The 17340-nt window shown below is 43.4% G+C and overlaps 1 protein-coding gene across 1 annotated transcript in view; it reads left to right on the top strand.

The window, feature by feature from the left end:
* Nucleotides 1-17340, top strand: part of dnah2 (dynein, axonemal, heavy chain 2) — a 503144-nt gene that overhangs the window by 274694 nt on the left and 211110 nt on the right. Inside the window, exons 48-50 of the mRNA XM_063048700.1 lie at nt 2598-2689; nt 8700-8898; nt 13707-13931. Coding sequence (XP_062904770.1) covers nt 2598-2689; nt 8700-8898; nt 13707-13931 — 516 coding nt within the window. The remainder of the gene's footprint in view (nt 1-2597; nt 2690-8699; nt 8899-13706; nt 13932-17340) is intronic.

Here is a 17340-nt window from a genome sequence, read left to right as displayed (position 1 = left end):
AGCAGATGTTCCCAGGGAAATGCACGGCAGAAATGTGGCTCTCTGCATAGGTATGTTCCATTGAGGCAGGGAAAGGTTGGTAGGGTTAAAGAACCATGGTATACAAAATATGTAGAAGATCTAGTTAAGAAGAAAATAAAAACTTATGAAAACTTCAAGAAAGTAGCTACTGTTAGAGCTCTAGAAAATTACAAGGTTATTAGGAAGGAGCTTAAGAATGGAATTAGGGGAGCCAGAAGGGGCCTTGAGGATGCCTTGGTGAGCAGGATTAAGGAAAACCCCAAGGCATTCTACAAGAATATGAAGAGCAAGAAGATGAACTGTGTGAGAATAGGACCAGTCAGGTGTGATAGTGGAAACATGTGCATGGAGCCAGAGGAGCTAGCGGAGGTACTTAATCATTATTTTGTTTCAGTCTCCACCAGTGAAAAAGACCTTGGCAATTGTGGGGATGACTTACAGTGCACTGAAAGAAAGAGAACGTGCCGGAGCTTTTGAAAAGCATTAAGTTAGATAACTCAGCAGGACTGAATGAGATATACCCCAGGCTACTGTGGGAAGTGAGGGAGGATTTTGCTGAGCCTCTTGCGATGATCTTTGCATCATCAATAGGGATGGGAAAAGTAGCAGAGGATTGGAGGGTTGCAAATGTTGTTTCGTTGTTCAAGAAAGGGAGTAGAGATAACCCAGGAAATTATAGACCAGTTCAGTGGTGGGCAAATTGTTTGAGAAGATCCTGAGAGGCAGGATTTATGAGCATTTGAAGAGACATAATCGGATTAGGGATAGTCAGCATGGCTTTGTCAAGGGCATGCCTTACAAGCATGATTGAATTCTTTGAGGATGTAACAAAACATATTGATGAAGGTAGAGCAGTGGATGCAGTAAGTAAGGCATTTGACAAGTTTCCCCATGCAAGGCTCCTTCAGAAAGTAAGGAGGCATGGGATCCAAGGAGACTTTGCTTTGTGGATCCAGAATTGGCTTCCCCACAGAAGGCAAAATGTGGTTGTAGATGGTTTATATCTGCATGGAGGTTGGTGACCAGTGATGTTCTGCGACCCCTCCTCTTTGTGATTTTTATATATGACCTGGATAAAGAAGTAGAAGGGTGGGTTAGTAAGTTTGCTGATGACACAAAGGTTGGGGGTGATGTGGATAGTCTGGAGGGTTGTCAGAGGTTATAGTGGGACATTGATGGGATGCAGAACTGGGCTGAGAAGTGGCAGATGGGCTTCAACCCAGATAGGTGTGAAGTGGTTCATTTTGGTAAGTCCAATTTGATGATAGAATATAACGTAAATGTTAAGACTCTTGGCAGTGTGGAGGATGTAAGAGACCTTGAGGTCTGTGTTGTTAGGACAGTCAAAACTGCTGCGCAGATTGACTGTTGTTAAGAAGGCGTATGGTTGATGAATGTCAATGCACTATGAGATTGAGTTCAAGAGCTGTGAGGTAATGTTACAGATATATAAGACCTTAGACAGACCCCACTTGGAGTATTGTGTTCAGTTATGGTCAATAGACTGCAGGAAGGATATGGATACTATAGAGAGAGTGCAGGGGAGATTTACAAGGATGTTCCCTGGATTGGAGGGCGTACCTTATGAGAATAGGTTGAGTGTACTTGGCCTTTTCTCCTTGGAGAGACGGAGGATGAGAGGTGACCTGATAGTGTATAAGATGATGAGGGGCATTGATCATGTGGATAGTCAGTGGCTATTTCTCAGGGCTGAAATGGCTGACACAAGGGGACATAGTTTTAAGGTGCTTGGAAATACGTACCGAGGGGATGTCAGGGGTAAGTTTTTCACACAGAGAGTGGTGGGTCTGTGAAATGCACTGCCAGCGGAGGTGGTAGAAGTGGATACAATAGTGTCTTTTAAGCCTCTTAGGTACATGGAGCTTAGAAAAATAGAGGGCTATGCACTAGGGAAATTCTAGGCAGTTTCTAGAGAAGGTTACATGGTCGGCACAACATTGTGGGCCAAAGGGCCTGTAATGTGCTGTAGATTTCTATGTCTTATGTTCTATTCTATGTCAATGCACTGATGTGCTGAATTGATATGGATGAATAGTGTGCAAGATAAACTTTTCACTGTATCTCAGTACGTGTAACAACAATAAAGTAATTTACTAATTTCCTACGTATTTCCTACATGCTGGACTCGAGGTTGAGTGTCACTGAAAGCTGAAGATCATATGCTATTGTATATCATCTTATTTGTGTTGTTAAGTATTGGAATTGGTTTATTATTATCACATTACCATGATACAGTGAAAAGCTTGTCATGCATACTGTTCATACAGATTAGATTATTACACAGAGCACTGAGGTAGAACAAGGTAAATCAAGAGTTGTGCATATTAAAATGTAACAGCTACGGGGAAAGTGAAGTGCTGGTAAATAAGGTGCAAGATCATAACAAGGTAGATTGTTAGGTCAAGAGAGCATCTTATCATATAACAGGTCGAGTCAAGATGATAACAACAGAGTAAGAACTGTCCTTGGGCCCGGTGTGTTCCAGTGTGCTGTGATCCAGTAAAATCATTACTGTTATACATCTCCCTCTAACTGCCCCATTTTCTCTTGCACAGGAAACTGTCTACGAGTATTATGTTGATCCAAAAACCAAAGTCTGGACCTCATTTGAGGAAAAGTTGATGAAATCCTGGCGTTATCCCTCCAAGTAAGGACACTGCTTGAGTACATAGTTTGAGAATAACTTTCTTCACCATTGCTTGTCTTGTGCCTCCAGTCAGTGATAGCAGTTTGCTAGTCTCTGTGTAAACCACTGACAAGCCAGTTCCAAGTTCAAGGATCAACTTTATTCACCGTATACATTTACACATTTTAGGAATTTGCTGTGGTGTATTGGTTAGGCACAACATGCAACAAAAACAACATCACTCAACAATTATAAAGAATAAATAATTATTAATAAACAAACTTGGAGGTTGAAGTACAGATATGGAACACAATGTGCATAAATACATAAAAACCAGAGTGTATTCATGTAAACAGCATTATAAAAAGTGGTTTGAAGTGTTAACAATGCAGTAATGGGGGTGGGGGGGGTGACTAGAATGGTTGATCAGATTAACTGTCTGTGGGAAGAAACTTTTAAGATGACATAAAGTTTGTGTTTTAATAGCCCCATGGTGCTTTCCAGATTGGAGTTTTTGGAAAAGGCAGTTTCCAGGCTGGGTAGTGTCTGCAATGATTCTTCCTGTCTACTTCTTTGTCCTGGACTTACTCAAGTTCTGTAATGACCTTTGCAATACAGTATACAAAACTGCAGCAAACCGTCAAATTCTGCTGATCTGACGGTCTGCTGTAGTGTTTGTACATTGTAAAGAATGCTGCACCAAACCAGACATAACAGCTGATGTGAGGAAGCTCTGTATGATGGCAGTGTAGAATTGGACCAGTACGTTCTGGGGAAGATGAAAGATAGAAGGGGCTTATTGAACAGTGAGGCACAGTTTCCTTTCTGTGTAGAGAGGCTTTGTGGTGAACGGTGGTGGAGAAGTGATTGTCCACAAGCACCCGATGTTTTTAATTGACCTTCTGTAAAATGCCTGAGCTGAAAGAATCCCACAGCCTGGACTATTTATGTTAAGGAAGGCTTCAGAATATCCCAGAGCTCCTTATAGTCAATGAAGGCTGTGGACCTTTTATCATCATTCTAAAGTAGAGAAATACTCACTCAGAGTATTAAAATACATAGTGGTAAGCATGATGCTATTACAGCTTGGGGCTCTCCAGAGTTTGGAGTTAAATTCCACCCCATTCAATAAGGAGTCTCTGTTTGTCACCTGTGGAATGTGTATGTTTTCTCTGGGTCCTCGGTTTCCCCCCACAGTCCAAAGATGCATTGGGTAGGTTAATTGAGCATTGTAAATTGTCCCGAGATTAGGTTAGGGTTAACCAGGTTTGTGGGGTTGCTGGGGCTGCGTGGCTCAGAGGGCCGAGAGGGCCCACTCCCTGCTCTATCACTAAATAAAAATAAAATAGCAACCAGATAGTCTGGAATATTGGCTGAAGATGGAGTTAATGTAAATTAATCCCATAATCCTCTTTACAAAGGTTTTTCTAACCTTCTAATCCTCCAACCCAAGGGAGTTAAGAGATCCTTCCTTTATGTTGTTTTTGAGAAACAGCATTCCCAGCTGCACAATAGTGCAGTGTTCCTCAGTGCTACCCACCCAGTGGTGTAGAGATGTCTCTGCACTGCTGTCGGACAGCGTTACCTCATCAACAGTGTGGCACTCCTCTGACCGCAGTGCTTTGGTCTGGGCTTCCATAAGACATAGGAACGGAATAAGGCCATACGGCCCATCAAGACTGGTCCACCATTCCATTGTGGCTGGTTTATTATCTCTCTCAGCCCCATTCTCTTGCCTTCTCCCGCTAACTTTTGTCACCCTGACTAATTAAGAACTTATCAGCTTCCACTTTAAAATAGCCAATGACTTGGCCTCCACAGCCATCTGTGGCAATAAATTCCACAGATTCACCACCCTCTGGCTGAAGAAATTACTCCTGATCTCTGTTCTAAATAGCCATTCCTTCTGAAGCTGTACCATCTAGTTCTAGACTCCCCCACCATAAGAAACATCGTCTCCACATTCACTTTATGTAGGCCTTTCAGTGTTCAATAGGTTTCATAAAGATCCCTCTCATTCTTCTAAACCCTAGTGAATACAGGCCCAGAGCCACCAGATGCTCCTCATATGTTAACCCTTTCATTCCCAAAAGCATTCTCGTGAACCTCCTCTGGACCCTCTCTAATGCCAGAACATGCCTAATAAAGCCTCAGCATTACACCCTTGTGCTTATATTTTAGTGCTGTTGAAATGACCCCTGCAGGACACCACTAGCCACTGGCAGCCAACCAGAAAAGGTTCCCTTTATTTCCACTTCTTGTCTCTTGCCAATCTTCTATCAATGCTAGTAGCTTACTTGTAATACCATGGGCTCTTGTTAAGCAATGTCATGTGTGGCACCTTGTCAAAGGCCTTCTGAATCCAAGTAAACACGATCCACTGATTCTCTTTTTGTCTGCCATTTCCTTGTCCTCCATTACTACTTCTCCAGCATAATTTTCCAGCAGTCTGATATCCACTGTATCTTCTCCTTTTACTCTTTATACAATGCCTTGAAAAGTATTCTGTCCCCACACTTTTTTCACATTTTATTGACTCATTTTCTAAATTTAAAATATTTTTGGAGTAGGATTCTTTGAGCTAATCTAAAGATTATTGTGCATCATGTAAAAATCAAAAGAAAAATTCCAAAAACTGTCAATGATTTACTAAAAATTAAAAACCAGAATTGTGAAGCTGACAAAATATTCATCCACTATAGTTTTCCTCAGGTGCAATACCTTTCCAACTCACCCAGTTTGTTCATGTAGAGAACTGGAGGATCACTTGAATAAGTACCCTGTCTCTGTAAGGCCCAACAGACCAAACCAAGATAAAGACAAAGGACATTCAAAGCAAGTCAGGGAAATGATAATAGAGAAGTGCAAATCTGGGGAAGGGTACAAGAACATCTCAAAGGCACTGAACATACTCAGTACAGTCCATTATGAAAAAGTGGAAAAAATTTTGAAACCACAGCCACTCTGCCAAGATCAGGCCGACCCTCTAAACTTGATCACTGGAGAGGAATTGCACTTGTAAGAGAGCTACTCCGAGAGCTGCAGAAGTCAGTGGCTGCAACTGGAGAAGAAGTTCAAGGCTCCATAATCTCTAAGAACTTGCTCAGAAAGAGTATTAATGAAAGAGTGGCAAGGAAGAAGCACTGGCTAAAAAATAGCATATCCTCGCCCGTAGAGATTTCGCAAAGTGTCACTGAAAAGATACTGTAAAAATGTGGAAGAAGGTTTTGTGGTCAGATGAGACTAAAATGGAATATTTTAGCTTCAACATTAAGCAGTACACGTGGTGTAAATCTAATAATGTGCATCAGCCAGATAATAGCATTCTTACTGTAAAGTACGGTGGAGGTAGCATCATGCTATGGGGATGCTTTTCAGCAGCAGGGACTGGAAATCTGGTCAGGATTGATGGGAAAATGAATGCTGCTAAATACAGAAAAATCCTCAATTAAAAATATGCTGGCCTCTGTTAGATAGCTTAAACTGGGGAGCAAGTTTGTCAGGACTACGGCCCAAAGTACATTGCCAGAACCACCATGGAGTGGCTTCAAATGAAGAAAATTGATGTCCTTGAATCGTCCACTCAGTCGTAACCTTAACCCGATCGATCATCTCTGACAAGACCTCAGGACTACTGTCCACTACCACTCCCCAAATCACAGCTTAAACAATTTTGCAAGGAGGAATGGGAAAATCTTTCTCCATCATGTGCAAAGCTAATAGAGACTTAGTCAAGAAGACTAATGGCTGTAATAGCTCAGAGAGGTGGCTTAACTAAGTACTGAACTAAGGGGGATGAATACTTTTGAACTGCTGACATTTCAGTTTTTGAATTTTTAATTTTTCATGCTTTACAATTTTTCCTGTTTATTGGGCTCCACTGTAGAAAAAGGAGTATGTGATTCACACATCAAATTTCTCAATTAAATTGATTAAAATCCCTGGTTGTAATACTCGCTTATGTGAACTAAAGGTTGGGAACAGAATACTTTTACAAGGCCCTTAATATCTGAAATATCTTTTGATACCCTCTTTTATATTACTGGCTAACTTACCTTCACATTTCATTTCTCTCATTATTGCTTTTTTTAGTTTACTTCTGTTGGTTTTTAAAAGATTCCCAATCCTCTGATTTCCCACTTCTTTTTGCTACATCACGTGCCCCTCGCCTTTGCTTTTATGCTGTCTTTGACTTCCCTTGTCAGCCTCAGTTGCATCATCTACCCTTTAGAATACTTCTTCATCTTTCCTGCAATCTATTCTGCATTCCAAATTGCTCCCTGGAACTTCTGCCATTGCTGCTCTGTTGTCATCACTGCTAGTGTCCCCTTCCAATCAACTTTGGCCAGCTCCTCTTTCATTTCAACAGAACACCACCCTAACCCCTCTGCCTACCTGCCTGTCCTTTTGATACAATGTGAATCCTTGGGTGATAATGATTTAATGATGCCCGCAACTTCACACCTGGCAAATTTAAGCTGCATTACTAGATTATCTACCCTATTCTGTACCTATTCTGTACACTGTGTGCATTCAAGTATGACAACTTTAGTCCTGTATTCCTCACCCTCTTTGATTTTGCCCCATGTTACACTTCAACTCATCCTATTCTTTGTAGGTTTGCCCTATCATTTGCCTGTCCTTCCTCACAATCTCAAACACTGGATCTGCTCGTATACCAATTGCCCCATCCTCTGCCCTATCTCCCTAGTTCCTATTTAAACTCTCCTTAACAGCTCTAACAAATCTGCCCACAAGGATATTGGTTTCTCTTGGGTTCAGGTATTACCCATCCATTTTGTACCGGTCATACCTTCCCAGTATAAATCAAAATGATACAGAAATCTGAAACACTGCCCCCTGCACAAATTCCTCAGTCACGCACTCAGCCACTAAATCATTCTATTCTCACCCACACTGACATGTGGCACAGGCAGCATTCCAGAGATTATTACCCTGAAGATCCTGCTTTTCAGCTGTCTACCTAACTCTCTATATTCACTTTTCAGGACTTCCTTCCTTTTTCTACCTGTGTTGTACCACAGTTTCCAGCTGCTGACTCAGCCCCCTTTAGTATGCTGTGGATAAGCTTAGAGACATCCCTGACCTGATATCTGGGAGGCAACATACCATCCCGGGTGTCTCTTTCACATCCACAGAGTCTCTTGTCTGACTGTGGAATCCCCTATCACTACTGCACTCCTCTTCCCTTCTGATCCACAGAGACCCATTTGCTGCAGCTTCGTACTGGTAGGTTATCACCCCCTCCAATGGTATCCAAAGTGGTATACATATCATTGAAGGGTTCAGCCACAAGGATACTGTGCACGAGCTACCTATTCTCTTTCCCTTTCCAGACAGTCACCCAGGTACCTGTCTAATGCACCCAAGGGGTGATCACCTCCCTATCTATCATCTTTTCATTCTTCCATATGAGCTGAAGGACAGTCAGCTTCCTTCACCTCAGCCCCTCTAGTGGAAGTTCCTTCAGAACTGCCCCCTGCCCCCCATTGTGGCGGTATCGGTCTGGCACAGCCCTACCCCCATGACATTGTGGCCCTTCCTCTACGATGTTACCCCAGCAGTGGTGTCCTCTCAGGACCACCCCTCTGACAAGGTGAGTCTCTCTAAGTGTTTTGGAAAAGGCTCTAGAGGGTGTCAGCAAGTGAGGCAGCATCTATGGAGGGGAATAAACAGTTGATATTTTGGACTGAGACCTTTTGTGGGGACTGGGAAGGCAAGAGGAAGAAGCCAGAATAAGAAGGCAAGGGAGGAAACAATAAAGCTAGCAGGTGATAGGTAAGACCAGGTGAGGGGGAAAGTGAGTGGGTAGGGGAGATGATTCCTTGCATAAACACTGCTTGACCTCCTGAGTTCTTCTAGAATTTTGTGTCTGTTGCTCTGGATTTCCAGTATCTGCAGAATCTCTTGTGCTGCAGGAGTGGTACTCAGTGTTAGAGTCATTCTGTTACACAGCAGCTATCTGACATCTTGCTCTGTTGTACTATAATGTTTTCTTTCTCTCCCACAGCCTGCCTTTCTACAAAATCATTGTCCCTACAGTGGATACGGTGCGGTACAACTTCCTGGTCACCAACCTGATGGCCAACCAGTGCCCTGTGCTGCTGGTTGGACCAGTGGGCACGGGGAAGACCTCGGTGGCTCAGAGTGCACTTCAGAGCCTTGATCCAGTTACCTGGTCAGTGCTGACTGTCAACATGTCTGCTCAGGTATGGAAAATTCCCCCTTATTCATGGTATTATAGAGAAAAGTTACAAGCATGTTGCTGGGACTTGAGGACCTGAGTTATAGGGAAAGGTTGAATAGGTTAGGACTTTATTTCCTGGCGTGTAGAAAAATGAGGGGATGTGTGCACAATTATGAGGGTTACAGATAGGGTAAATGCAAGTAGGTTTTTTCCACTGAGGTTGCATGAGACAGGTGGTGCTCGTCAGCATTGGACGGCAGCCCACCTAAGAGGAGGAAAACTCTGATTTTAAACCTCTGCTGCCTTGTGGCCATACCACCCATACCCACCATGGGAAAGACTTTGGGAGTAAACCCCGAGGAAGAAATCCGGAGCTGGGGTCCCTAAGGCAGTTTGATGTTGTTTACATCTTCACTCTGGCAACCTCTGCAACGACACTGGTGCCAAACTGTATCGGCGCTTGTCCTTCCCTTGGACTACATCAGTGACGTGGAGAGGGGGAACCCGTTGCACGGGCAACAGCCAGTTCTTCAAATCTTCCCACCCAGGCTTGCGCCCTGGAGAGGACACAGTCCACCAGAGGTGCAAACCTCTGATCCCTGAGATCGACGGCTGCCTACTTCCCCTCTGACATCTGATTCCTAAATGGACATTGAACCCAGGAACACTACCTCACTTCTTTAATATATTATTTATGGTTTTTGCATGCTTTTTAATCTATTCAATATGTGTACACTGTAATTGATTTACTTATTATGCTTTTTCTCTATACTATATATTTCGTGACACATGCTGGCGTTAATAAATCTGTTTCTGATACTACTACATTAGACTAGAACTAGAGGTCATAGGTTAAGGATGAAAGGTGAAATATTTAAGGAGAACTTTAGGGGCAACTTCTTCACTTAGACAGTGGTGTGAGTGTGAATGAATTGCCAGTAGAAGTGGTGGATGCACCATTTAAGAGGTTGGATAAGTACATGGATGGCAGGGGCATGGAGGGCTGTGGTTTGGGGCAGTTAATGGGACTAGACAGAATAATAGTTTGGTATGGACTAGATGGGCTGAAGAGCCTGTTTCTGTGCTGTCATGCTCCATGAGGGGTGATTGATAAGTTCATGGCCTAAAGCAGAAGGAGTCAATTTTAGAAAACCCAGCACATTTATTTTTCCTACATTTACACACTTAGTCCAGCGGTCGTGGAGCATCCGGATCCCTTCTTTATAGAAGTTGGCGTCTTGGACCTCCACAAGTGGTCCACAGCAGGGGTGATTGATAGGTTCATGGCCTGAGGTAGAAGGAGATGAGTTATTAACTTCAAACTTCCTGCATTTTCATTCAAAGAGTTGAACTGCACATACATGTAATGAGAGCTGTATAACTCATCTCCTTCTACCTTAGGCCACGAACTTATCAATCACCCCTGCTATGGACCACCTGGAGGTCCAAGAGGCTCTCATTACATGCACGTGCAGTTCAACTCTGAGTGATAATGCAGAAAGTTTGAAGTTAATAACTCATCTCCTTCTACCTTAGGCCACAAACTTATCAACCACCCCTGCTGCGGACCACTTCTACAAAGAAGGGATCTGTATTCTCCACGACCGCTGGACTAAGTGTGTACATGTAGGAGGGGACTATGTTGAAAAGTAAATGTGCCAGATTTTCTAAAATTGACTCCTTCTACCTTAGGCCACAAACTTATCAATCAGCCCTCGTATTTGCCCTTTGGAAATGAGCTGGTTACTTCAGCTCTTACTGGTTGAGTGGATGCATTCCCTGTTGTGAAGAGCAGTCAGCAGCTTTGCACACTGCCTAGAATTGACACTAAACCGTGTAGTTCACACAGCAAGATTACAAACACATCCCACTAAGCACTTAACATAGAAAACATAGAACATAGAAATTTACAGCACATTACAGGCCCTTCAGCCCACAAGGGAATAACATCTGCAACCCTCCAATCCTCCAATACTTCTCCCATCCTTAATGATGATGCAAAGATCATCGCAAGAGGCTCAGCAAAATCCTCCCTCACTTCCCACAGTAGCCTGGGGTATATCTCATCCGGTCCCGGTGAATTACCTAACTTAATGATTTTCAAAAGCTTCGGCACACCCTCTTTCTTAATGTCTATATGCTCAAGCGTTTCGGTCCACTGTAAGTCATCCCCACAATTGCCAAGGTCTTTTTCACTGGTGAATACTGAAGCAAAGTATTCATTAAGTACCTCCGCTACCTCCTCTGGCCCCATGCACACTTTTCTACTATCACACCTGATTGGTCCTGTTCTCACATGGCTCAACCTCTTACTCTTCACATACTTGTAGACCTGGTTTATTTGTAAAATACTTAGTTTATTTGTTTGCTTGTAGAATGTTTAGTTCTGGTCACCCCCGTTACAGGAAAGATGTGGAAGCTTTGGAGAGGATGCTGAAGAGATTCATCAGGATACTGCTGGGATTAGAGGGTATGAGCCATAAGGAAAGGTTGAACAAATTGGGTTGTTTTCTCTGGTGTGGAGGAGGCTGACAGAAGATATAACAGTGATGAAGATATGACAGATAAGATTATGGTGCATAGATAGAGTAGACAGACAGCATCTATTTCCCAAAATTGAAACGTCTAATACCAAAGGGCATGTATTTGAGGGGGTAAGTTCAAATAAGATGTATGGGGCAAATTTTTAAACAGAGAGAGAGAGGTAGCTAGCTGGGGTGGTGGTGGAGGAGGCAGATACGATAGCGCCATTCAAGATGCTGTAAGATGGGCACAGGAATGTAAGGAAATAGAGATTGTGGAGGGTTTAGTTTAGTTAGCCATTTGATTATTAATTTAAATTAATTCTGCAGAACATTGTGGGCTGAAGGGCTTGCTCCTGTGCTGTACTACTTTCTGTGTAACCCCTCCAGCTGCCTTAGCCCTATTGTTCTGTCTAAGGCAGAATCATCTCCCCGAACAGCTTTCTCATGTTATGAGTGAAGAGCTCCAAAGTTCAGCTGCTGTAGAAGACCAGAGAGACTGGGACATGGGACCGCCAGCTACCACTACCCTTTCTGATGTGGAAATCTATTGCTGTTCTTCCGTAGTACTGAATTGGAATCTTGAAATGACACCATGGCAGCTTCACGCTCGTGGTGTGCCCAGGTTCAGGAAGCCAGCTTCTCAAGCAGATGGGGAATGGACAGTGAATGCTGGCCTTCCTGGCAATATTCACGCAGATCAGAGAGCACTACATCACAGAAACGGGTCCTTTGGTCCATTACCATTTGAAACATCAGGCTCCTGAACTGGTGTGGATAACTTCACTCACCATAACTCTCAAATGATTCCACAAACTGCAGGCTCACTTTCAAGGATTTTACAACGTTCCTGGTATTTTTTCATATGCACAATTTGTCTTCTTTTGCATGCTGTTTGTCAGTCTTTGTTTATGTATAGCTTTTAATAAATTCTATTGAATTTATTGTCCCATGAATGCCTGTAAGAAAATGAATCTGAAGGTAGAGATAATAATATGACAATAAATTTAGTTTGACTGACTAATCCTTATTGAACTGTTATTCTACCTAGTTCCATCAACCCTCACATGGACCACAGCCCTCCATACCCCTCTCATCCTTGTACTTACCAAACTTGTCCGAAAAGTTTCAATCAAAGCAGTATCTACTACTTCATTTCATACTCACATCATCCTCTGAATGAAGAAATTCCCCCTCAGGTTCCCCTTCAACATCTCATCTTTCACCCTCAACCTATGACCTCTAATTTTAGTCTTACCCAACTTCAGTAGAAAAAGCCTGCTTGTATTTACCCTATTATATGCCTCATAATTTTGTATACCTCTATCAAACCATCACTCATTCTCCTATGCTCAGGAATAACGTTCTAAAGTTCTCTGTCTCTTACAATATTATCGATATCTTTCCTGTAGGTGGGTGACCATAACTTCACATAAAGGTCAAGTAATGGATTGGTTGCAGCTGAGTGTGAACCCATGGAACATTCATGGTCCAGAAGCTCCTGGTTAAAGGGAAGGTTGAGTGGAGTTCCTGACCACAGATAGATTTTAGTTCTCTGGACAGTGAAATCTGTGCTTAGGTTTAAACAAAAGGTGATGGTGATGCTCAAGAGCCTAGGCAGGACCTTGTAGAGCAAGAGGGTAGGTGTAACCTGAAACTGTCAGAGCTGGTTAATATCAGAGGAGTCAAGGTGCAGATAAGAAGGAAAAAAGTGAACAGTGTGGTTAAGGAAACATGGATCAGATAGGATCTGGAGAGTTACAAGTTAGAGAGAAGAAGCTAAAGAATGGACTTGGAAGAGCGAGAAGGTGGCATGAGAAGGCCTTGGTGAGTAGGATTAAGGAAAACCTCAAGGCATTCTACACATATGTGAAGAATAGGAGGATGGCAGAGTGAGGGTAGGACTGATCAAGGATAGTAGAGGAAACATGTCTGGAGCTGGAGCAGGTAGGGAGGTCCTTAATGAATACTTTGCTTCAGTGTTCACCAGTGAAATGGACCTTAATGTAAGTGAGGACAGTGTAAAACAGGCTGATTTGCTTGAACATGTTGCTGTTATGAGAGGATATGCGGGAACTTTTGAATAACATTAGGATTGATAGGTCACCAGGCTAGATGGGATATACCCCTGATTATACTTAAGGAAGTGAGGGAAGAGATTGCTGAGCTTTTAGGATCTCAACATTGAGGATAGACAGCTGGAAAGGCAAAGGGGCATAGATGTTAGAGATAATGGGAAAGTGGATCACGGCATGGTTCCTTTGGAGTTGTGAATGTGATTCCTGACTCTCTTCACTCTTCTTCACAGACTACATCCAATAACGTCCAGGAAATCATCGAGAGCCATGTGGAAAAGAGAACCAAAGGTGTTTACGTTCCTCTTGCCGGCAAGCGGCTCATCACCTTTGTGGATGACTTGAACATGCCGGCCAAAGACACATTCGGCTCCCAGCCACCCCTGGAGCTGCTGAGGCTCTGGATCGATTACGGTTTCTGGTACGACCGACGCAAGCAGACTGTAAAGCACATCAAGGTAATAAAGCTTTCCTTTTCACTACTTAGGCTTGTTCCAAAATAACCTGCAGCCGTTGAGGAAGTTTTGAACTGTAGTCAGTCACAGTGTGGAAAATGTTCCAGCCGACCAATCTGAATAGCCATTCGGTCCTCAAACTGAGTCTGGTGTTCAGTAAGATCCTGGTTGATCTTGTATCCCGTTATCCCCCTATAGAGTTCAGGCTTTGTCTCATTGAGGCTTTGGCGAGGAAGGGTGAAAGCTATAGGTAGACCTTTTTTGTTTAATTTTTCTTTCTTTCTCATTGCACAGTTAGAGCAGTAGGGATGCCAGCTGAGATAGTAAAATGCTGCTCTTGCAGGATGTGGGAAGGCAGAGAGAGACCTACAGTGTCTACACCTGCAAGAAATGCATCCAGATGTAAGCTCTTTCAGACTGTGAAAATGAATTGGATGAACTCCAGGTCATTCAGGAGCCTGAGCTGATCAACAAGCAATACAGGGAGGTAGTAACAACCAAGGTGCCAGACTTGGGTAACTGGGTGACCATCAGGAGAGGGAAAGGGGATAGGCAGCCAGTGCAGGGTACCCCTGTGGCTGTTATCTTAACAACAGGTATACCACTTTAGATAATGTTGGGCTCAGAAGGGTAGGGGGGAGAAGAGGACTGCGGTAGTGATAGGGGATTCCATAGATTGAGGAACAGGTAGGAGATTCTGTGGATGCAGTAGTGACACCAGATGGTATGTTGCCTCCCAGATGCCAGGGTCAGGGATGTCTCAGATTAGGTCTACAACATTCTAAAGGGAGCAAGCAGCTGGAAATTGTGATACCTTTTGGTACCAATGACATAGGTAAGAAAAGAAGAGAGGTCCTAAAGAGAGAGAACTTGGAGCGTTTGGAAAACGCTGAAAAACAGGACCTCCAGGGTAATAATCTCTGGATTGCTGCCTGTGCCATGCACCAATAAATAATCATTGGAATCTCTACTGGAGAAGGTATGATCTGTACACAAGGGACGCATTATAACTGAAACTGAGAGAGGCCAATATCTAGATGCAGTGTGTAGTGAGACTGTGAGGAAGGACAGGCAGATGATAGGGCAAAACTGCAGTTAATTGAATTGCAACATGGGGCAAAATTGAAGAGGGTGATGAAAACAGGACTGAAGTTGTTCTATTTGAATGCACACAATAAACAGAATAAAGTAACAGCTAAAGATTGACAGGTATGATGTTGTGGGCACCATTGAGTCGTTATATTCTAAGAATATTCTAAGGACAGGCAGATAAGCAGAGGGGATAGGTAGCTCTGTTGTAATGAGAGAAGAGCTTTCTAAAGTTGATTGGAACGGGATCCTAGCGGGGATGATGGTGGAGCAGCAATTGTGGGAGTTTGACGTTGACTTGCGTATGATGTTGTGGCCATCACAGAGTCTTAGTTGATAGAAGATCATAGTTAGGACCTTAACATCCAAGGATACACATTGTATCAAAAGTCCATAGGATAGGAAGGTTAGCAGAGGGGGTGGTGTGGTTCTGTTGGTTAAAAAAAAATTAAAACTTTAAAAAAACAGTGACATAGGATCAGAAGATGCAGAATCCTTGTGAGTAGAGTTAAGAAACTGGAAGAGTAACATGACCCTGAGGTATATGACCCATTGGAGTTATATACCTCTGAACAGTAGCTAGGACGTGGAATATAAATTACAACAGAAGACAGAAAGGGCATGTAAAAGAGCATTGGGGATTTCAATATGCAGGTAGATTGGGAATATTAGCTTGGTGCTGGATCCCAAGACAGGAAATTTGTAGGAAGCCTAGGAGATGGATGCTTAGAGCATCTAATGTTTGAGCCCACGAGGTGAAAGGCAGTTCTGGATTTGATGTTGTGTAATTAACCAAATTTGAATTAAATTGACTTTATTACTTACATCCTTCATATACATGAGGAATAAAAATCTTTACGTCTCTGTCTAAATGTGCAATGTGCAATTTATAGTAATTTATAATAAATAGTATATACAACAGGATAGTCCATATAACATAGAAATACAGTTCTGTCAGCATGAATTAAGCAGTCTGATGGCCTGGTGGAAGAAGCTGTCCTGGAGCCTGTTGGTCCTGGCTTTTATGATGCAGTACCATTTCCCAGATGGTAGCAGCTGGAACAGTTTGTGGTTGGGGTGACTCGGGTCCCCAATGATCCTTTGGGCCCTTTTTACACACCTGCCTTTGTAACTGTCCTGAATAGTGGGAAGTTCACACTTACAGATGCGCTAGGCTGTCTGCACCACTCTGCAGAGTCCTGCAATCGAGGGACGTACAGTTCCCATACCAGGCAGTGATGCAGCCAGTCAGGATGCACTCAATTGTGCCCCTATAGAAAGTCCTTAGGATTTGGGGCCCCACACCAAACTTCAACCATCTGAAGTGAAAGAGGCGCTGTTATGCCTTTTTCACCACAGAGCCAGTATGTACAAACCACGTGAGATCCTCAGTGATGTTTATGCTGAGAAACTTAAAGCTGTTCACCCTCTCAACCCCAGATCCATTAATGTCAATAGGGGCTAGTCTGTCTCCACTCCTCCACAACCAGCTCCTTTGTTTTTGCGACATTGAGGGAGAGGTTGTTGACACCACTGTGTTATGGTGATGACTTCTTTTCTGTAGGCTGCCTCATTATTATTTGAGATTAGGTCAATCAGTGTAGTGTCATCAGCAGATTGGAGCTGTGGGTGGCGACACAGTCATGGGTATACAAAGAGTAAAGGAGGGGGCTTAGTACACAGCCCTGAGGGGCACCTGTGTTGAGGGTAGGAAGAGCAGAGGTGAGGGAGCCAATTCTTACCACCTGTTGGCGATCTGACAGGAAGTCCAGGATCCAGCTACACAAGGCAGGGTGAAGGCCAAGCTTTCTGAGCTTCTTGTCGAGCCTGGATGGAGTTATGGTGTTGAATACTGAACAGCATTCTCACATAGCATCCGTCCTCTCCAGATGTGTAAGGGCGGTGTGTAGAGCTATGGCTATTGCGTCATCTGTCGATTGGTTGTGTCAGTAGGTGAATTGTAGGGGGTCCAGTGTGGGTGACCTGCCCCTCAAAGCATTTGCTTATTATTGAAGTGAATGTGACAGGACGCCAGTTGTTCAGACATGTTACTTAGATACAGGAAAAATGGTGGATAATTTGAAGCAGGAGGGCACTCTACACTAGGAGAGGGAGAGATTAACAATGTCTGTAAACACACCTGCCAGTTGTGCCGCGCACGTCCTGAGTACCTGTCCTGGGATGCTGTCTGCTTGCACAGACTTGTTGGAAACACGTGTGTACTTCAGCCTCAGAGATGACCAGGCTGCAGATCACATCAGCAGCTCTCCTCGGGCTCATCAATATTGGCACCACTGAATTGAGTGTAAAAGAAGATTTAGCT

The sequence above is a fragment of the Mobula hypostoma genome, chromosome 5 (assembly GCF_963921235.1).
Source record: "Mobula hypostoma chromosome 5, sMobHyp1.1, whole genome shotgun sequence".
NCBI classification, from domain to species: domain Eukaryota; kingdom Metazoa; phylum Chordata; class Chondrichthyes; order Myliobatiformes; family Myliobatidae; genus Mobula; species Mobula hypostoma.
The sequence above is the reverse complement of the archived record's forward strand: the minus strand, read 5'-3'. Positions and strand labels throughout refer to the sequence as shown.